Genomic DNA, 22,619 nt, shown 5'->3' with positions numbered 1-22,619 from the left:
TGTATTGCAACAGTGAATCTTAGTATTTGCTAACTTTTACTATGCACAATTCTGCACTGAAAAATACCCATTTTATTGACAATGCTTGTACTATGTTGCACTGTCAGTATTTAAATGTTTCTTGTCTTAAATAGGATATAGTTTTTTCTTTTTCAAATCTAGAGTTTAAATCAGAAACATTGTACTATATTTGCTAATTTTATTTTATGTTTTTCTTTCAGGTTTCTGAGAAGTGTCTTTTCTGAAAACTCTGCTGCTTTGATTCCACTCTAGAGCTGCCACTTTATAAGCTCCTTTCTGTACGACCACCACCCCAAAACCTGGTGTGCTTGTAGTTCACCTTCAGCAACTTGTTCATTCTTTTTATTTCTTTCTCAGTTTTTCATAGTCAATTTCCCACATCCTGATTTTACAGCAAAATTTTTTTTGCAGTTGTAACATCCTTATCATTCTTAATCTTTAAAGTCAAGAAATAGGGAGAAAAAACTTGTCTCGCTATGAACTAAGACCATTCCACAAACTGAAAGGCAGCCAACAGCATATGCTTTTTGTCAGAATACTTGAAAACATCAACTGGAGAGCACATAATTCTTTTGAAAGTCCATCAATTATATGAAGTAACTTTGGCAGAAGAACAAAATAAAGCACTCAATATTTTAAGGTTTACGGTTGCCTGCTTATGAGTTGGTCTTTAATTTGATTTTTAGTTATTCTGATACAATTTTTATTGTATAATTGGCTTTTTGTTTGACTAGACCTAACTTGACTTAAATGAAAACCTGAGTGCTAATGAAGAAACATTTCACCAAAGCAACCTGTGATCTCTTTACATTTAGCTTGAATTCATTTTTAATCTTTTAACATCAGTAATACTGTCCTAGAGAGGGTGCACTTGGTTTTAATTTTGCTTTCAATATGACGGCTGTCAATGTTATGCTGGTTCGTGATACCAAGTGGCTGACTTTAGAAGTGTGTAGAGAATTTCAAAGAGGAACCTGTTCTCGAGCTGATGCAGACTGCAAGTTTGCCCATCCACCAAAAGTTTGCCATATGCAAAATGGTCGTGTGGTGGCCTGTTTTGATTTTTTAAAGGTGAGTGTCGTCTAAATGTGCATAATGTTTAAATTAAATCTGTTGATTTCTATTTTTTTTAATATGATGTGCTTTGAAATTGGTAAAGTTAATAATAGCATAAAATCAGTTTAGCTTTTTGTTTGTTTGTTTTTTAAGGCAGGATATAGACCTTGTATTTGTACAACTAAGCCAGACTAAAGTTCACCCCATCAAAGTCACTGATCAGGAGTGATAGACTTAAAGAAAAAAAACCCTCAAAACTCAAGAATTTTTGTAAGGATGAGAAATGTCAGGCTTGCCATATTTCTTTGTGTACGATTTAGGTTTTGAATACAGTGATCATAATCCTCATATAACCTAGAGAAGTCCTTTACTGAATTATGTTATCAAAATACACTTGAGGGACCAGTCAACTTTCTAAGAATCAAGTCAGACCTAGAGAGTATAAGGAGAAAATCTCACTACCCAGAAAGAAAATGATGGCATTTTGAGATTTCTTAGTCAAAGTATATTTTGAATGTTTAACTGAAACATATCACTGTAAAATTAGGTCCTCTCTTTTTTTTCTTCCTGAACTGCTTTTTGACCAATTTCAGATTTCTCAATACATTTTATAAAGAAAGCCCTATCGCCAAGATCAACATACCAAAACAATATGTACTAGAGAATAAACAAAACATGAATGCAAATAAGGTATTTTGTAGAATAGAACATATATAATTGCAGAACAAGAAAATGCACTGATTTTAATGTTCTATTCATAGCTATCCTTAAATTAAGGATAAAGATGTATCAATTAAAGCAGAGACATAAAAAAGCAATAAATCCCTGGTTTAACTAAGATTTGCTAGAATTCATTAAAGATATTTTTTCAAAACATATTAAAATGAATTAAGCTTAACATAAACTTTCTAATTTCTTGACATTATTTTATACTTATCATGACAAATTTTACCTCATTAACATTTTTATTTATTTATTGGCTAATAGAGATGTATTTCTTTGTGTAGTCTTTTCTTCAGAAAATGTTTATCAAGTGATATACTATTAAGTAGTTACTTTTACTTATTTACTTGTTTACTAGTCTTTGTTACAAACCATTCCAGTTCAAGAATAGAAACGTGTTGCCATAAATATAGTGGTAATTTCTACCATTAAAAATGTCTGGATTGCTCTTATTTGCAGTAACTATTATGACTAAAGGGCTTATTCTGTTTTCTTTATTTTGATATCATTCAAGTTTCCTCTATAATTATTTTATGTATTATTTAAGTCTACTGCTTCAAAACTGGGCAGTGCCATGAAGTGGAAAGGAGCACTGGATTAGTTGGGAGAAAATATGTCTTTCATCCAGTCCATACAAAAGATCTGGCACTGTGCTAGGCACTTTACATATTTTTTTTCCAGGAGATCTGGGGTACAGTCCCAGCCCCACTATTGACTTTAGCTACTTAATCTGACACAACTTGAGTTCTTTCATTTCTAACAGATGGGCACTCTTCTTTACTTATCCTCCACGATTATTGTGGAGACTCCAGTAAGATAAGATAAATGAAAAACCATCTATTACTATAAAAGTGAATTAAGTGAGAGGTTTTCTTATTATTAGCTAAGATATTTTTAGGAGTCTTCAAAAGCAGTTCTATTAAGTTAGAGTTTATTATTTAAAACTACATACACATGTTTCAAATGTATATGCCCAAATCTAGTTGCCTGAGTGCCATGTTACTTCTTCAAACTTAGTATAACTGTTTTTATGGTCTACTCTTTGATACAGAGTTCCTTCCAGGCTTTGTAATGTCTATCTTCCCAGGCAACTGGTGGAAGGAGACATGAGATATTCCTAATCGTTGTTATAGTTCAGATCAGTTCTTCTACTTAAAGACAATAGAATGCCATAAAGGAAACATTTTGAGGAAAGTAATATGGAAAGTGATTATTAACAAAATGCATACTGCATTATCACATTAAAACATCGAAAATTCAGAAACTACATAGATAATGGCCAATAAATATTGAAGAGCCACTTAGTTATTTAAATATACTATCTATTCACTGCATTGAGAGTTTAAAAAATAATTTTGCATTTTGTTAATACCTAATGACCAGTCACACAGGATATAGATGGTTTACATCATCATTACCTTCTCAAATTTTAAGAGAACCTTAATGTTTCAAATATACAATGGCTTTCAAAAAATTACTTTGCTATTTAGACAGTACATTTGTCAGAGTTTCATGTCTGTACAAAATATTTATAGTTCTATTCTTTCGTATTATGCCTTATTCATGGTATGCTTGAAATGTATGCTAAGTTGAGGTTAACTGACCGATGTGGATTGTACTATCATATCTATAATACATAAATAACACACCTTAATGGTTATTGCAAACTCCTTGAGTTCGTATAATTGGAATACCTTTGAAATACATCTGTACACTGTTTTGCCTTTTATGAGTGGTTAAATAACTAAAGCAATCATTTGAGGAGTTTTGGGTTATTTTATTTTATTTTATTCTAAGGACTCCTCTAACACTAGGTACTCTACCAGATGATGGTGGGTTTTTGCCTTCATAATAGGCACAATAAATATAATGTCGTATATTGACTCCATAATGAGAGAATATTATGAAAATAAGGAGGGCAAACTTGATGGCTAATTGTGCACTGTGCTGAAGTGCTATGCCTATGACTCTGTGAATGTTGAGTGTTCAATGATGAAGGATGCCCTATCTTCAGATGGAGCCCTAGAGTGTACAACCCATTAATTAATTTCCAACTACATAAAAGAGTATGGTGTTATGTTGATATGCAGCTGATTTTTACTCAGTTGCCTAGTCTTCCTGACACAATTTATTTAAAAATTTTACTCCAAAATATTGTTTTACCCATTCTGCACCAAATTTTTGATATTACAGTTTACCATTTATTTGAGTTGGTATTTTCAGTGAATTTCCTTGGTTGTTAATGAAGCATCATCACTAAAAATACAAACATAAAATCTTTGAGAGTATTTTCATAGCCAAGAACATTATCTTCATGTATTCTGCTTCAGCAATGTCATCTTGAACCTTTGCTTCCACACCTGAAGCAGCGTGTTATCACCTGTTTTCCAGAAAGAATATAAATACTGTCATTATTTCATTATGACATATCAACACCAATCACACCTGTCCAACCCACTCATCACTTGGGGTAGTTTTGTAACAAAAAGTTTTTGGGAAAGGCCTTAACAGTAGACATAATCAGAGAAAAGTCATGTCAACGCATATACATTCCTAAAATGTTTAAATTGGGTGAGGAATGCATATAAAATAGCACTACACTATTTTCAAACATCTCATATGATCACAAACATAATATTTTCACAAGTGAAACCTTTTCTACAGACCCACAAATGTGAATCTATCCTTGTAGGTCAAATTGTCCTCAGTTACCAGTATATTTTGTACTAGTATCACTAGTCACAGAAATTTTCACTAGGCTTAAATTTGATCATTTTTTTACTGAATATTTACCTCTTCACTGTTTGCTAAGGGAAAATTTACCAGGAGCAGAAGACTCCTAGAAACATAATCCCAAGGGTTGCTAGATTATGAAAAATTTTATAACCATTTTTTAGCCTTATCAGAAGGGTCTGCTGCACTATAAAGACATAAAAGTAGCACTTGTCATTCTTAAACTCAAGGAAAATAACATTAACTTAACGATCTCCATTTTTTTTTTTTATACTGACCTTAAAAAGTAATTATCTTTGGTGAAAATCAATGTTACTCTGGCCATTTCAAACACCACTTGAACGTCTCATGGACAGAGACAATAGTATGGTGATTGCCAGATAGGAGGGGCGTGGGAGAGGTAGAAGAAGGGAAAGGGGGATAAATGATGATGGAAGGACACTTGACTTGGGATGGTAAACATACAATACAATGTGCAGATGATGTGTTATAGAATTGCATAACTGAAACCTGTATGCTTGTATTAGCCAATGTCTCCTCAATAAATTCAAATAAAAAATTTGATAAAACACTTTTGAAAGTAAAACAGAATTGCAGTTACTACTTAAATATATATTGATAGCTCAGCCACGCTTTTTATTAATCTATTTTGCTACAGATGTTTCTCCTTTTTCCCCCATTGACACCCTTCTCAAGATCCTTCCCACCCCATCCCCAGCTTTGTTGTCCATGTCCATCGGTTATATATATATATGCATATAAGTTCTGTATCTCTACCCTCCCACCCCCTCTTCTGAGGATTGTCAGTCTGTACCCCACTTCCACGTCTCTGGGTCTACCCTGTTCCTCAGACGGTTATGTTCATTATATTTCACAAATAAGTGAGACCACGTGATATTTGCCTTTCTCTATTTGGCTTGTTTCGCTTAGGATAATACTCTTCAGGTACCTCCATGTCGTCTCAAAGGATAAGAGATCTTTCTTTCTAACAGCTGCATAGTACTCCATTGTGTATATGTACTACAGCTTTTTTATCCATTTGTCTACTGATGGACACTTAAGCTGTTTCCAGATCTTACTATTGTAAATAGTGCTTCTATGTACATGGGGGTACATATATTCTTTCTAATGGGTGTTTCAGGTTTCTTAGGGTGTTTTCCTAGAAGTGAGATGACTGGGTCAATGGGAATTCAATTTTTAATTTTTTGAGGTAACACCATAGTGTTTTCCATAGTGGCTGCACCAGTCTGGATTCTCACCAGCAGTGTACTAGAGTCCCCTTTTCTCCACATCCTCGCCAGCACTTGTTGTTTGATGATTTGTTGATGGTAGCCATTCTGACAGGTGTGAGGTGATACCTCATTGCTGTTTTAATTTGCATCTCTCTGATGATTAGTGATGCTGAGCATTTCTTCATACGTCTCTTGGCCATTTGTATGTCCTCTTTGGAGAGGTGTCTATTTAGTTCCTCTGCACAATTTTTAATTGGGTTCTTTGTATTCCTTTTGGTGAGTTGTATGAGTACTCTATATATTTTGGAAAGTAACTCCTTATCTGATGTATCATTGGCAGTTATGCTCTCCCATACAGTGGGTTCCTTTTCCATTTTGATGGTTGTTTCTTTTGCTGTAGAGGCTTTTGAGTTTGATGTAGTCCAATGTGTTCATTTTCTTCTTTGTTTCTGTTGCCATAGGTGATGTATCAGTGAAAATTCTGCTGCGTGTGATGTCCAAAATTTTGTTGCCTGCATTTTCTTCTAGGATTTTTATGGATTCATGAGTCACATTTAAGTTTTTTTTATCTGTTTTGAGTTTATTCTTGTGTATAGTGTAAGTTGGTGGTCTAGCTTCATTTTTTTTTTTTTTTTTTTTGCAAGTAGCTGTCCAATTTTCCCAACACCATTTATTGAAGAGGCTGTCTTGACTCCACGGTATACTCTTGCCACCTTTGTCAAATATTAATTTAGCATATTGTCTTGGGTCAATTTCTGGGTTCTCTGTTCTGTTCCATTGATCTATCTGCCTATTCTTGGGCATGTAACAGGCTATTCTGATTACAGTGGCTTTGTAGTGTAACCTGATATCTACTATTGTGATCCCTCCTACTTTGCTCTTCTTTTTTAAGATTTCAGTGGCTATTCAGGGTCTTTTTAGTTTCCTTATAAACTTTTGGAGTATTCGTTCTAGTTCTGTGAAGTATATCATTTGTAGTTTGATGGGGATTGCATTGAATCTATAGATTGCTTTGGGTAGTATGGGCATTTTAATTATGTTAATTCTTCCAATCCTTGAACATAATATATACTTTCACTTTTTTAATATCTTCCTCTATTTATTTTTTCAACAATATGTAGTTTTCTGTGAAGAGGTCCTTTACTTCTTTAGTTAAGTTTATTCCTAGGTATCTTAATTTTTTGCCACGATGATAAATGAGATTTTTTTTTTTTTAGTTTCTATTTCTCTGAGTTCATTGTTGATGTATAAAAATGCCAGTGATTCCTTGATGTTAATTTTTTATCCTGCTACTTTGCCAAACTCATTCATTAAATCTCGTAGCTTTTTGATGGAGTTTTTAGGGTGTTCTGTGTACAGTATGATGTAACCTGCAAATAATGACAGTCACTTCTTCTTTTCTAATTTGGATCCTTTTATTTTGTCTTCATGTCTAATTGCTGTGGCTAAGACTTCCAGTACTATGTTAAATAAGAGTGGGAAAGTGGGTATCCTTGCCTTGTTCGTGTTCTTAAGTGAAATGCTTTAAATTTTTGCCCATTGAGTATGATGTTGGCTGTAGGTCTTTCATATATGACCTTTATTATGTTGAGATATGATCCCTCTAGTTCCAGATTGCTGAGCATTTCTATCAGAAATGGGTGCTGGATTTGGTCAAATGCTTTTTCAGTGTCTATTGATATGATCATATGATTTTTATCTTTCATTTTGTTTATGTGGTGTATGACATTTATTGATTTGTGAATATTGTACCAGCCTTACATCCCTGGGATGAATCCCACTTGGTCATGTTGAATAATTTTTTTGGTATTGCTGGATTCGATTTGCTAGTATTTTGTTCAGCATTTTGGCATTTGTGTTCATCTGGAATATGGGCCTGTAGTTTTTTTTTTTTTTTTCTTTGTAGTGTCTTTTTCTGGTTTTGGAATTAGAATTATGCTGGCCTCATAAAATGAGTTTGGAAGTTTTCTTTCTTCTTGAATTTTTTGAACTAGTGTGAGGAGAATAGGTATTAGTTCTTCTTTGACTGTTAGGTAAAATTTCCTCATTAAGCTGTCCAGGGCTGGGCTGTTGTTTGCTGGGAGTTTCTTAGTTACATCTTCAATTTCTTTTGTTGTTATTGGTCTGTTCAAGTTTTCTATCTCTTCCCGGTTCAGTTTTGGGAGACTGTGTTTCTAGAAATTTGTCTATTTTGCATAGATTGTCAAATTTGTTGCCATACAATTGTTCATAGTATGTTTCAATGATCATTTGTATTTCTGTGGTGGTGTAAGTTGTTACTTCTCCTATTTTGTTTCTGATTTTGTTTCTTGGTGTGTCTGGCTAAAGGTACATTAATCTTGTTTATCTTTTCAAAAACAAGCTTTTTTTCATTGATCTTTTGAATTGTTTTTTTTTTTTTAGTTTCTACATTGTTTATTTCTGCTCTGACCTTTGGTATTTCTTTCCTTCTACTTGCTTTGGGTTTTTGTTTTTTTGTGTACTTTCTAGTTATTTAAGTTGTAGCATTGAAAAGTCAATTAGGAATTCTTCTTGTTACTTGAGGTACGCCTGTAGTGCTATGAACTGCCCTTTCAGGACTGCTTTCACTGCATCCCATAGATTTTGTGTTGTTGTGTGTTCATTTTTATTGGTTTCCCAATAGTTTTTAATTTCTTACAATGAGATTGGTAACCATTCATTTTTTAATAACATGCTATTTAGCCTCAAAGTGTTTGAATGCTTTTGTGTGTTTTTGTTATAATTGAGTTCTAGTTTCATGCCATTGTGATATGAGGACTTGTGTGATATGATTTCAATTTTCTTGAATTTGTAGAGACTTAGTTTGTGTCCTAACATGTGGTCTATCTTTGAGAATTTCCCATGTGCACTTGAGAAGAATGTATAGTCTGCAGCTTTGGGGTGAAATGTACTGTAAATATCAATTAAGTCCAAGTGATCTGGGTCGACATTTAAGGACTCTATGTCCTTGTTAAATTTTTGACTAGAAGATTTATTTAGTGGTGTCAGTGGGGTGTTAAAGTTACCCACTATAATCATATTGCTATTGCTCTCTCCCTTGAAGTCCTCCAGAAGTTTTTAAATATATTTTGGTGCTCCCATATTTGGTGCATATATGTTTACCAGGGTTATATCTTCTTGTTGGATTGATCCTTTTAATATTATGTACTGACCTTCTTTGTCTCTTATTATGGCTCACGTTTTGAAGTCTATCTGTCAGATATGAGTATTGCTAGACCAGCTTTTTTTTCATTTCCATATGTTTGGAAAAATTTTTTTCCATCTCTTCACTTTCATCTTGTGTGAATCTTTTGTTGTGAGGTAGGTCTCTTGTAGACAGCATATACATGGGTCATGTTTTAGTATCCAATCAGCTACCCTATATCTTTTGATTGGAGTATTTACACCATTTACATTTAATGTTATTATTGATATGTACTTATTTGTTGTCATGATTATTCTTTATACCTGTGTTTGTCTCTCCCTCTTTATTTCTCCTTTTTAAAATGATTCCTTTGGCATTTCTTGCAGTGCTGATGGTTGTAGTAAATTTTTAGCCTTCTTTTGTCTATAAAGCTCTTTATTTCACCTTCAATTTTGAATGATAGCCTTTCTGGATAAAGTAGCCTTGAATTCAGTTCCTTGCTTTTCATTACTTTGTATACTTCATGCCATTCCCTGATGGTCTGCAGTGTTTCTGTTGAGAAATCAGCTGAGTCTAATGGGAGCTTCCTTGTAGGTAATATTTTGTCTCTGTCTTCCTGCCTTTAAATTCTTTGTCTTTAATGTTTGTATTTTAATGACAATGTGTCTAGGATTGGGTATTTGTTGGTTCATCTTGATTGGGACTCTCTGTCTTTCCTGAGCTTGAGTGACCTATTTCTTCAAACAGAGTCTCTATTCCATACTCTGATTCTTCTCCTTCTGGTACCTCTATGATGCTGATGTTACTTTTCCTATTGTCCCAAAGCTCCCTTGAGCTATCCTCCTAATTTTTACTTGTGTTTTTTGTTTGTTTGTTTGTTTGTTTTTTAATTTGCCACTCTGATAAAGTGTTTTCCTCTACCTTGCCTTCTAATTTGCTATTTCAGTCCTCAGCTTATTCTAATCTGCTGTTAAATTCTTCCAGGATATTCTTCATTTGAACTATGACATTTTTCACTTCTAATTGGTTCTTATTTATTGCTTCTATATTGTTTTTTATGCTGATAAATTTTCTGCTAAGTTCATTGTAGTTTAAATTGTTTAAGCATCCTTTTATACATTACTTTGAACTCTAAATTTGATAAATTGCTTGCCTCCATTTTTTTTTTAAGCTCTTTTTTTGGATATTTCTCCTATCTTTTATTTGGGGCCATTTTCTTTGTTTCCCCATTTTTGCTCTTTGTTTTGTCTGTTTGTTTGTTTTTTTTTTTGTTTTTGTTTTGTTTTTTTTCGGTGTATCAGATAAGACTGCTATGCCTCCCAGTCTTGTTAATTTGCTCTTCTTGTGGGACCCAGTGGAGCAGTCTCCTTGATCTTCTGAGTTGTGTGTTCTAGGAATGATGTTATATGGGCTTCCCTGCTGAATTTGGGTCTTGATTGCTGTTGTCCATTTGTCAGTGGGATCAGCCCTCATGATTGTTGACTCTTAAGTCTCAACACTAACCCTGTCATGCCAACTGTTATATAGTTGTTTACAGAAAAGAAAAAAAAAAAAAAAGGCAAAACCAGACCAAACCAAAAAATACTGTAGAAAATATCAGCAACAAAAATTAAAAGAGCAACAACCTCAACAAAAATATTAAAAGACAATCAAAACACACACACACACACACACATACACACACAAAATATAGAAGGTGCAAGACCAAAAGAATTAGAGAAGGAAGAAAGAATATGAAAGTAACAACTGTAGACACCAGAAATAGGGTAAGTATAAACATGAACGTTAGAAAATAATGAGTGAAATAGTAATAATATAAAGAAAAAGATGGCATGGCGACAGGCAGGAACTAAGGAAGGGTGAGTGTGTGAAAGAGTGAGCAAGTGTGTGAGAAAGTGTGAGTGGATGTGAAGGTGGACAACCAAACCTGAGCAGTGCAGAGCCACAAATCAGAAAGTTCCAGTGTTGTGGACGGGAGCACCCAGCCACCACAGTAAGAGGCCCTTCAGAGTGCTTCTCCCTGTGCCACAGGAAGGTTCCACAATTTTGGAAGATCCTGAGACTTCCCTGAGAGGAGGAAGTGGGAGCGGCTAGGGCCCAGCAACTTGAGCTCACCAGCACACCCGGCACCATGGGACCAGTGGACACCCTGTGTCAACACAGACCAGTGCACAGTAGTGGAGCTCCCAAGGCACTAGTCTCAGAACCCGCAGACAGCCTGGAGCCCAGCATCATCCCCCATAGTAGCAGCCTGACCAGAGTAGAAATATACCCCAGAAACAGGCTGGGGAGCAGACATCGACCCCCAGGCAACAGAAGCACAGACCAGCAGCTGAGACCCATCTCCAAAAACTACAGCAAAAGCTGAGCAGGAGTTGAGCCCCACTAAGCAGCATCACTCCCCAGCAACCAGCAGTGAGACCTGGGGCTCCATAGAGGCCTGTGGGGTCCAGTAGCCCACAAGAGCAGTGGGAAGCCTGAGGCCAATACAGACTGGTACAATCCAGCTGCCCACCCCTGGAACTGCAGCTTGTGGGGCACAAGAGAGGCCTGTGTGACCCAGCAGGGACTGTGCGAACCAGTTACCCACCAGACTGCAGGGTGCTGAAACACCAGAGAGGCCTGTACAACCCAACAGAGACTGTGCAATCTAGTTACCCACAGGACTTGCAGGGTGCTGAAGCACCAGAGAGGCCTCTGTGAACCAGTAGGGACTGTGCCATCTAATTACCCCCAGAACCTGTGGGGTGCATAAGCACCAGAGAGGACTGTGCAACCCAACAGGGTCTGCGGGATGTAGTTACCCACTGGGCTTGTGGGGTGCTAAAGCACCAGAGAGGCCTGTGTGACCAAGCAGGGACTGTGCCATTCAGTTACCTGCGGGACCTGCAGGGTGCTGAAGCAACAGAGATGCCTGTGGACCCAGCAGCATATAACATAGGCATATAGCCTGGTCCAAAAGGGACTGTGCGATCCAGTTACCCACAGGACCTGCAAGGTGCAGGGGCACCAGAAAGGCCAGTGTCATCCAGCTGTACACAAGATAGGCATAGAGGATGTAAAATGGACATGGAGAAAACAGGAGCTATGCAGACAATTTCCCAGGACCAAATGGGAATTACAACTAAAATAAAGACAAATCCTCAGAAAAAAAGAAACAGAAGAGCAGCAGGACAGGACCATATAACCAGGGACACTGGTAGGATAGGCAGAGGCACAAGAGGGTGGTGGGCTTGGAGCCCATGGATAGCAGCAGTCTTAGCTGTGAGCAGCACCCTTGAGGAATAAAGACCAAGCCCACTCCACAGCATAGAGAGCCCAGACTAAGCACTAAAATAGTCACAGCCATTCACATGGGGCTTACAGCAGAGGGAGGACAGACTGTACTGGAACTCTGTGGGGACACCCAGGAGTTGGAGGACACTCAGACTATTTGCTGAGTTGTGACCACAAAGGACGGTGGCCAGGGTGCTCTTTCCCAGAGCGGTGGAAAAAAGCAGCAGCCTCCTCCTTGGAGATTCAGCCTTTCCCAGGTGAGGCAAAGAAATGCAAAGTGAGGCTCATTAATAACCAGCATCTATCCAACCCTCTGGAAATCCTCTTATGCAGAACACCAGGACTATATTCCAAGGCCATGAGTAACTGCAGAACACCAGGACTATATTCCAAGGCCATGAGAAACTGAGACTACTAGTCACCAGGAAAGAGCTAGAGGAAAACTGAACCTTTCCTAGGCTTGCAAATCTACCCAGGAAAGTAAGACTTGAAAATGGTGTTTAATGTGGGCCTACCCAGGCTCATCCAAACCCAGTAGAGGGAGCCACACACAGCAGAACACCAACACCCACAGGAAAAATTTGGCAGGCTCCAAAACCCACTGTGATAGCCAAAATGGTGAAACAAAGAAACAAATCCCAAATGAAAGAACAAGAAAACTCTGTTGAAGATGTGATAAGTGAAATGCAGCTAAGAAAATTATCAGAGGTAGAGTTCAGAGCCATGATCTTGGGTTCTCTCTCTCTGTTTCTTGGTGAGTTTAGCTAAGGATCCATCAATCTTCTTTATCTTTTCAAAGAACCAGCACTTTCTTTCCTTGATCCTTTGAATTGTTTTTTTGGTTCCCATGTCATTTATTTCTGCTCTAACCTTTACTATTCCCTTCCTTCTACTTGCTCTTGGGTTTTCTTTTTGTTTGCTCTTTAGTTCTTTAAGTTGTGACGTTAGATAGACTATTAGAAAATTTTCTTGGTTCTTGAGGTAGGCCTGTAGTGCTGTGAACTTCCCTCTACAAACTGCTTTCCCTGCATCCCATAGATTTTTTGTTGTTGTTTGTTCATTTTCAGTGGTTTCCAGGAAGTTTTTAATTTCTTCCTCGATCTCCATGGTAACCCATTCATTGTTCAATAACATGCTATTTAGCCTTCATGTTTTTAAATGTCTTTACATGTTCTTGTTGCAATTGATGTCTAGTTTTATGCCATTGTGATCTGAGAAGATGTTTGATATAATTTCCATCTTCTTGAACTTGTAAAGACTTAGTTTGTACCCTAACATGTGGTCTATCTTTGAGAATGCCCCATGTGACCTTGAGAAGAATGTGAATTCTGTAGTTTTGAGTTGTAATTCTGTCAATATCTATTAAATTCATTTGATCTAGCTTTTCATTTAGAGTCTGTTTCTTTGATAATTTTTTGTCTAGATGATCTATGCAGTGATGTCAGTGGGGTGTTGAAGTCCCCTGCTATGATTGTATTGCTGTTGATTTCTCCTTTGAAGTCCTCCAGAAGACTTTTAATATATGTTGGTGTTCCTATATTGGGTGCATAGATGTTTATCAAGGTTATATCTTCCTGTTGGATAGATCCTTTCAATATTATGTAGTGGCGTTCTTTGTCTCTAGTTATGGCCTTCATTTTGAAACCTACTTTATCAGATATGAGTATTGCTACCCTAGCTTATTTTTCCATTCCATTTGCTTAAAAGATTTTTTTCCATCCCTTCACTTTTAACCTACGTGAGTCTTTTGTTGTGAGGTGGGTCTCTGGTAAACAACATATATGTGAGTCGTGTTTTTTGTTTGTTTTTTTTTTTTTAATCCAGTCAGCTACTCTGTGTCTTTTTATCAGAGCATTCAAACCATTTATATTTAAGGTGATAATGATATGTACTTATTTATTCCCATTTTTGTTTAGTGTGGTTATACTTTTCTTCCTATTTCTTCTACTAATTACAGCTTTAAGCATATCTTACAGTGTTGGATTTGTGGTAATGTATTCCCTTAGCCTTTTGTTTGTTTGTTTGTTTGTTTGTTTTTGGTCTGGAAAGCTCTTTATTTGACCTTCTATTTTGAATGATAGCCTTGCTGGGTAGAGTAGTCTTGGATTCAGATCCTTGTTTTTCATGACCTTGATTACTTCATACCATTCCCTTCTGGTCTGTAGTGTTTCTTGTGAGAAGTCAGCTGAGAGCCTTATGGGGTTTCCTTTGTAGATAACCTGTTGCTTATCTCTTGCTGCCTTTAGAATTCTCTCTTTGTCTTTAATTTTTGGCATTTTAATTACTATGTGTCTTGTGTGGGCCTGTTTGGGTTCTTCTTACTTGGGGCTTGCTGTGCTTTTTGAACTTGAATGCCTTCTTTCTTCACCAAGTTAGGAAAGTTTCCTGTCACTATTTCTTCAAATATATTCTCTAACACTTGCCCATTTTTTTTCTCTTCGGGGACTCCTCTGAAGCGAATGTCATTATGTTTCCAGTTGCCCCACAGTTCTCTTAAACTGTCTTCCTGTTTTTTAATTGTTTTTCCCTTTTGGTTTTCTGATTGGTTGATTTGTTCTACCCTGTCTTCTAATTCACCGATCCAGTCCTCAGCTTCTTCTACTCTGCTCTTTAGTCCTGTCAATGTGTATTTTATTTCTACTATGTCATTCTTCATTTCCACTTGGTTGGTTTTCAATGTGTCTACATCTTTACTCATGGTGCTGATGTCCTTACTCATGCTGTTTGAGCTTTCTCAAGATCATGGCTCTGAAATCTACCTCTGATAATTTGCTTAGCTGCATGTTATTTATCACATTTTTGATAGAATTCTTTTGTTCTTTCATTTGTTATTTGTTTCTTTGTTTCACCATTTTGGCTATTTCAGTGGGTTTTGGAGCCTGCCAAATTTTTCCTGTGGGTGTTGGTGTTCTGCTGTGTGTGGCTCCCTCTACTGTGTTTGGATGAGCCTGGGTGGGTCCACATTAAATACCACTGTCAAGTCTTACTGTCCTGGGTAGTTTTTCAAGCCCAGAAAAGGATCAGTTATCCTTTAGTTTTTTTCTGAAGGCTAGTAGTCTCAGTTACTCAGAGCCTTGGAATGTAGCCCTGGTGTTCTGCATAGGAGGATTTCCAGAGGATGGGAAAGATGCTGGTTGTTAATGAGCCTCAATCTACATTTCTTTGCCTCACCTGGGAAAGGCTGAATCTCCAAGGAGTGGACTGTTGCTTTTTTCCACAGTTCTGGTAAGGAGCACACTAACTACTGTCCTTTGTGGCCGCCACTCAGCAAATTGTCTGAGTGCCCTCCAAGTTCCATGTGACCCCACAGAGTTCTAGTCTAGTCTGCCCTCCCTCTGCCGTAGCCCCCATGTGAATGGCTGTGGCTATTTTAGTGCTCTGTCCGGGCTCTCTATGCTGTGGAACGGGCTTGGTCTTTATTCCCCAAGGGTTGCTCACAGCTAGGACTGCTGCTGTCCATGGGCTCCAAGCCCACCACCCTCTTGTGCCTCTGCAGATCTTACCAGTGTCCCTGGTTATATGGTTCTGTCCTGCTGCTTTTTGATGCTTTTTTCCAAGGACTTGTCTTTATTTCAGTTGTAATTCCCATTTGGTCCTGGGAGACCGTTTGTGTAGCTTCCATGCACTCCACCTCCATTTGCACATCCTCTATGCCTATCTTGTGGGCAGATGGGTCATACAGGTCATTCTGGTGCCCCTGTACCTTGCAGGTCCTGTGGGTAACTGGATCGCACCGTCCCTTTGGGGACCAGACCCTATGCCTATGTTATGGGCTGTTGGGTAACACTGGCCTCTCTGATGGTTCATGTTGCTTTCAGTTTTATACCCCACATATGAGTGAAATCATATGGTTCTTGACTTTTTCTTTCTGACTTATTTTGCTTAGTATAATATTCTCAAGATCTATCCATGTTGTTGCAAATGACAGTATTTCATTTTTTTATTATGGCTGAGTAGTGTTACATAGTATGTTCCACATCTTCTTTATCCAATCTGCTATCCAATGACACTTTTGTTGTTTCTATGCCTTGGCCACTGTGAACACAGCTGCAATGAACATAAGGTTGCATATATCTTTGCAAATAAATGTTTTTGAGTATTTTGGGGGATAGATGCCCCTAAGAGGGGTTGTTGGGTCATATGGTAACTTTATTCTTAAGTTTTTTGAGGAAATGCCATATTGTTTTCCATAGTGGCTGTACCAGTTTACATTCCTATCAGCAGTTAATAAGGGTTCCTTTTTCTCCATAACCTCTCCAACACTTGTTATTACTTGTCTTGTTGATAATAGCCAAGTAGCCATTTTAACAGATGTGAAGTGATATCTTATTATACTTTAAAAACATTTTTTATTTATTGATTTTAGAGAGAGAGAAAAGGAAAGGGAGAGAGTGAAACATCTATGAGAGAAAACATCGATTGGCTGCCTCCTGCATGCCCCCTGCTGGGAATTTGGCCCACAACCTGGGCATGTGCCCTGACCGGGAATCAAACTGGCAATGTCTTGGTGCATGGGTCAGTCCTAACCACGGAGCCACACTGGCCAGGCTCATTATACTTTTGATTTGCATTTCCACAATAGCTGGTGAAGTTGAGCATCTTTTATATTATCCATTGGCCATTTGTATGTTTTTGGGTTGTTTTTTTTTTTGAGAGAATTTTCTGTTCAGGTTCTCTGCCCATTTCTTACTTGAATTGTTTGATGTTTGCTGTTGAGTTGTATGAATTCTTTATATATTTTGGATATTAACCCCTGTAGGAGCTATTTTTCTAATCAGAAACAAACAAACAAACACCGTTTCTAGAAAACAGATGTAAAGACAAAGCTGGTTTTTCTCAGTGGTTAGAGTTGTCAGCCTTCAGACAGAAGGGTCACACGTTTGATTCCTGGTCAAGGGTGTGTACCTAGGTTGCAGGTTCAATACTTGGACCTGGTAGCAGTTGTACAGGAGGCAGCCAATTGATGCCTCTCTTTTACATCAATGTTTCTCTCTCTCTCTCTTTCCCTTCTTCCCTGCCATTGTATGTAGAAAAAAAAAATCAATAGAAAAATATCCTTGGGGCAAGATTAACAAATATATGTGTGCATGTGTGTGTATAAATTTCATTATCTAATGAAACTCTTCACATGTTGGTGTATTTTCTCTCAAGATTTCTTTTAGTGACAACTGTTTCTCTTAAAAAAAAAGATTCATTTGTTCCATCAACTCCCAAAGGATTCTTGTACCTATGAAGGAATAATGTTTTTAAAATATGCTTACTTTAAAATATACCATTCCCATTCTGACTGATTTGGTTCAGCAGTTAGAGTCAATCCATGGGTTTGATTCTTGGTCAAGGGCACATGCCTGGGTTACAGGCTCAATCTCCAGCCCCAGTTGGGGTTGTGCAGGAGGCAACCAATTGATGTGTCTCTCTCATATTGATGTTTCCCTCCGTCTCCCTCCCTTCCCTTCCACACTATCTAAAAGTCAATGGAAAAATATTATCGGGTAAGATTAACATAAATAAATAAATTTAAAAAATAGACCATTCTTCAAATAACAAGTAGTCATCAGAAATTATGTTTATTAGAACTATCCCACAATAATAATAATAATAAACTCTACCTTCTATTGACTGCCCACCATATACCAGAAACTTTTCATATGCTTACTCTAATCCTTACAATAACCCTGTATAGACTTTACTTTTGGATGGGTCAGGTTTCACCAGTATGTGTTCTTGGCTAAGTTTCCTTGTTTGTGAAAACATAGAACCTACTAACGACTACCTGTGTAGTTACTGAGCATTCAAATAAGATGATCCAAATTAAGTGCTTGGAACAACACCTGGCTCATCATAAACACTCAATAAATATCTTTCCAAAAAATAAATTCTGGGTGCCCTGAAAATTTAAACATGAAAAATAAAATTACATCATGACAGTACTAGAATAACATGTAGGTAAACACTTATAATCCTGTGTGAGGAAGACCTTCTAAGCATTCTATCAAAGGCAGAATCAATAAAGCCAATGGATGATTAGAACTGACCACACAATAAAAATCATTTCTGAATGGCATAAAACACCACACAAGCAATAATTTGAAAAAAAAAATGTGACCCATATGTCAGATTATTTTAATATGCAGTGAGTTTTATGAATTAAAAAACCCACAAACATTAAAAAATATTTTCTTAATAAAAGAAGCAAAGGACATAAACAACATAGCAAGACAGTCTGATGTAACTAATTTGTTCTCTTCAACACTTTGAGCATATTTTATGAGCCCTATTGACACAAATGCTCTGATCTAACCTCTATGTTTCAGCTGTCCTTGTCACAATGAAATACTCCCCCTTCCCCACCCTGCCTCAATCCAGAAGACCTTCATGTTCTGCTTTAGTCCTTTGTGCATTGTTTGCATTTTTTTTCACAAAAGTGTTACTTCTAATCAGAAAAAAAAGAAAGATAGAAAAAAATATTTTAGACAGTGTTAGCCTTGGGTAACCAAAATCATCTTCATAAAAGAAAAGGTATTATATTAAAAATATAGTATTTGCATACTCAAGTCCTGAGAGAAAAGCTAAGAATTTAGTTGAGCATTTCTGCTACAGCCTGGGGCTGAGAATAAGGAATATTATTGTGTTTCAAATAACTTCCTTCTTCTTCTCCAATCAGTGTTTATATCTATATTTGATTCATTCACTCATTCATTCATTCATTCATTCATGCATTCACTGGATAGGTACCAACTGAGCACCTTTTGTGTGCCAGGCATTGTGCTAGCCATAGGATCTAGCAGTGTCCTAGAAACATCCTCTGCTCCCATGAGCTGACTGTATAGTTGGGGGAGAAGCAGGCAAAAAAGTAGTAAATGTTCATGTTAATAACTTATTTTTAGGTGTGAAGAAAAATAAAGCAAGGACACAGAGAGCAGCAGGGGCTGCTGTTTTATTTTTATTTTTTTAACTTTATTTTTTAGAGTATTACAGATGTCCTCTATACCCCCCCCCCCACCCTGCATTCCTCCCTTTCACCTGGTTTCCATCCAGGCCCAGGCCTTTACCATCCTATTGTCTGTGTTTATGGGCAATGCATACATGCATATAAATTATTTGGTTAATCTTTTGTTTTTCTTTATTGATTTATTTTAGAGAAAGAGGAAGGGAGAGCGAGTGAGAGATAGAAACATCAATGAGAGAGAACATCAATTGGCCACTCTTGCATGCCCCCTCCACTGGGGATTGAACCCACAACTGGGCATGTGCCTTGACCTGTAATAGAACTGGCAACCGCTTGGTGCATGGATCAACACTCAAACACTGAGCCACATCAGCAGGGCTGGTTAATCTTTTCCTGTCCCCCTAACCCCACTCCTCTGAGATTGTCAGTCAGGGGCTGCTGTTTTAAATAAAATGCTCAGGAAGGCCTCTCTAATGAGGTGATATTTGAGGAGAGGCATACAGGAGGTGAGGGAGTGAGCTATGAAGATTTATGAGAACATTCCAGGCAAAGAGAACAGTAACAGCAAATGCCCTGAGGCAGGGATAAACCTGGTATGTTTGAGGAAAATCAAGATTACTGGGGTGGGTACAGCTGGTGTGGCTCAGTGGTTGAGCATCAACCCATGCACCAAGAGGTCGTCAGTTCGATTTTGGGTCAGGGCATATGCCCAGGTTGTGGGCCAAATACCCAGAGGGGGAGGCATGCAGGAGGTGGCCAATCGATGTTCTCTGTCATGGATGTTTCTGTCTCTCTCTTCCTCTCCTCCTACCTTTCTCTCTCAAATCAATAAAGAAAAACATTTTTTAAGTGAAGGAATTACGCAAAACGACAACAATCCCTCATAGACATGGACAATAGTATGGTGATTACCTCAGGGAAAGGGGATGAGGGTAGGTAGAAGAGGGTATGGGGGGGATAAATGGTTATGGAAGGATACTTGACTTGGGTTGGTGAACACACAATGCAATATAGAGATGACATATTATAGAACTGTATTTCTGAAACCTATATAATTTTATTAACCGATGTCACCCTAATACAATAAAAATTTGATAAAATTAAGTACAAAAGGATATGCAGTGAGATTTCCCTCTCATCTCATTTTTCCAGTTAACCTGTTGACTTTTCAACCAATATATTTAGTTTTCTCTCTCCTACAGATATTTTATGTATATACATGCAAATACAAGGTGGGCAAAAGTAGGTTTACAGTTATGAGTATGCAAAACAGAATTTATTTAGCAAGTAAATAATGAAGGACGGCAATTTGAGCACTTTTGAGATTGTACCTAAGTGCACTGTGCCATTGTGATACTCTTTTGAGTTAATAAAGCTATTGTAATAATCATAGCCTGCATCTCTTTTTCTCTGTGAACAACTATAAACCTACTTTTGCCCACGCTCCATTTTTTACACAAATAGTAGCATATGGTTCTCCTCCTTGCATTTTTAATTAAAATATTAAAAGTAAGAGGATGGGGAAAGATAATGCCATGTTGATATTAATCAAAAGAAACCTGAGGTGCTATATTTATATTAAAGATAAACAGAATTGCACAATGATACTGGGTTCTAGTTAGTAACTGTTACTCACAGGCATATGTAAATACTTTATGTAGATACTAGTATTCAACAAATAAGTGAATTGATAATAGATAAAGATAGCCAAGTTTCTCACCATCAGAAAAAAAATAATTAAAAATAAGGAAAAGGCAAGGCTATAATGAATCCTGTGATATGGATTTAAGTGGAAACATCAGTATGAGCTCCTCTTTAATTTAATATGTATATGGACATACAGGTGTAGAAATAGATATAGATGTGTGTATGGATTAGTAGGCTTAAATATATTTTCTAGCTCTGTCTTAGGAGGACCTAGAAGCAATAATACCCCCATATTTAATAAGCACACCTAGCTCCCAGATCCTGGTTTCTAATAGCATTCTTCAAGAAAGAAACCAGGGCTCCTGGGAGTAATGGCTAATTCTGGATCAGTACAGGACAATATAAGGTGAATCTGTAATGCTTTGTGCTAGGAAATAAAAAAGTTTGGAGCATGACCAGAGCCAATCTGAAGAAGCTCCCAATGGCCAATGCATCAAGATTATTGAAGATAAGGAAAGACTGAGGAACTGTCACAGATTGGAGGAAACATGACAAATAAATGTAATGTGGTATCCTGCAATAGAAAGGATATTAAGGGGGAAATTTGTGAAATTCAAATAAGGTTTGTATTTTAGTTAATAATATTGTAATAGAGTTAATTTTCTGGTTTTGATAACAGTGCTATGTATGGCATGCAAGTTGTTGACATTTCAGGAATTTGAGTGAAGGGTATGCAGGGACTCAACTAGTTTTGCAATCTTTTGTAAGTCAAATTATTTAAAAATAAAATGTTTTTAAAGATCTAACTTTTTAAAGTCTTACACATGCATCTCCTGTCTTGTAATGCTCAGAAATACAGTGCAACATTGATTTTTGTTTTTACTTCTTTTTTTAAAACTTTGGAAATGGTAAGGAGAAAAGTGAAACTAATGAAATGGCTAATTCTGCGATTGACTTCATCTGGTTGAGTCAGATAGTTAAATAGTTAAGAAAGCATTCATATCCATAATAGCATTTCACAAGCCCGCAAATCAAGAATTTTGACTTTAGAAGGAAGACCATTCCATTCAAATTGTTACCATGTAAAAAACCGGAGATAAAGAGTCACTTGCCAAAGGTCACATAAGCAGTTATCACAAGAACCTGAGGACTCCTATGTTCTTGTAGTCATTTTAGGGTTTTGTCCCCTGTGGAGAAGATAATGGAGTAAACAACTGGGCTATTGTTTTATTAAACAAAATCATCTGGTTTTATCTTGTTCAGACTGCCCTATGTTACATTGGTATGCACTGCTTGTGAAATTGTGTTGCTCTCCTTCACTTTTTGTACTTCAAAAAGGGTGAAAAGCCAACTTTTCCTTTCCTAATCCTTCCTTCACTTATTGTTTCATGACAGTGTAAACTAGATTAATACTTTAAATTAAGGTTCATATTTAGTACTTTGACAATCATTTGGGCTATTAATTTTGAGAAAGGGGAAAAGAGACAAGGTGCTCTTTATTTAGACAGTTATCTTACTTAGTGATACTAAGCTTTGTTTAATTGCTGAGTCAGGACACTGAGCTATCTCTACTCCCTTGTCCATTCTTCTCCCTAAATCCTGCTTTGTTGAGTTAGCCAGAATTGGGTATTATAACTGCCTTTGGATCATGTACATCTCCATTGCATGAAACTCTTTGATGTCTGATTTTGTTATATACTCACTAGTATAATGCCCTGGCCAGCTAGTGAAGTACCTGTCACAGGTCAGCTGAAAATATTGCAGTCGCAGTTCAGCCTATTATAGATCAAATATTGTTTTGTAAAATAACTGGAATCTAACTCAACTCATTTAAAAT

At 37.0% G+C, this 22,619-nt stretch overlaps 1 protein-coding gene across 3 annotated transcripts in view; it reads left to right on the top strand.

Moving 5' to 3' along the window:
• The first annotated feature begins 840 nt into the window (after positions 1 to 840).
• MBNL3 (muscleblind like splicing regulator 3) overlaps positions 841 to 22,619 on the top strand; it is a 77,167-nt gene continuing 55,388 nt past the window's right edge. Inside the window, exon 1 of one of the 3 annotated variants that reach the window (XM_036270690.1) lies at positions 841 to 1,092. In XM_036270690.1, coding sequence (XP_036126583.1) covers positions 916 to 1,092 — 177 coding nt within the window. In that variant the 5' untranslated portion in view covers positions 841 to 915. The remainder of the gene's footprint in view (positions 1,093 to 22,619) is intronic. The other 2 variants (XM_036270689.1, XM_036270688.1) reach the window with 2 other exon arrangements.

This window comes from Molossus molossus, unplaced genomic scaffold, assembly GCF_014108415.1.
Source record: "Molossus molossus isolate mMolMol1 unplaced genomic scaffold, mMolMol1.p scaffold_m16_p_2, whole genome shotgun sequence".
NCBI classification, from domain to species: domain Eukaryota; kingdom Metazoa; phylum Chordata; class Mammalia; order Chiroptera; family Molossidae; genus Molossus; species Molossus molossus.
Note: the sequence above shows the minus strand (reverse complement) of the source record. Positions and strands in the feature narration are given on the sequence as shown.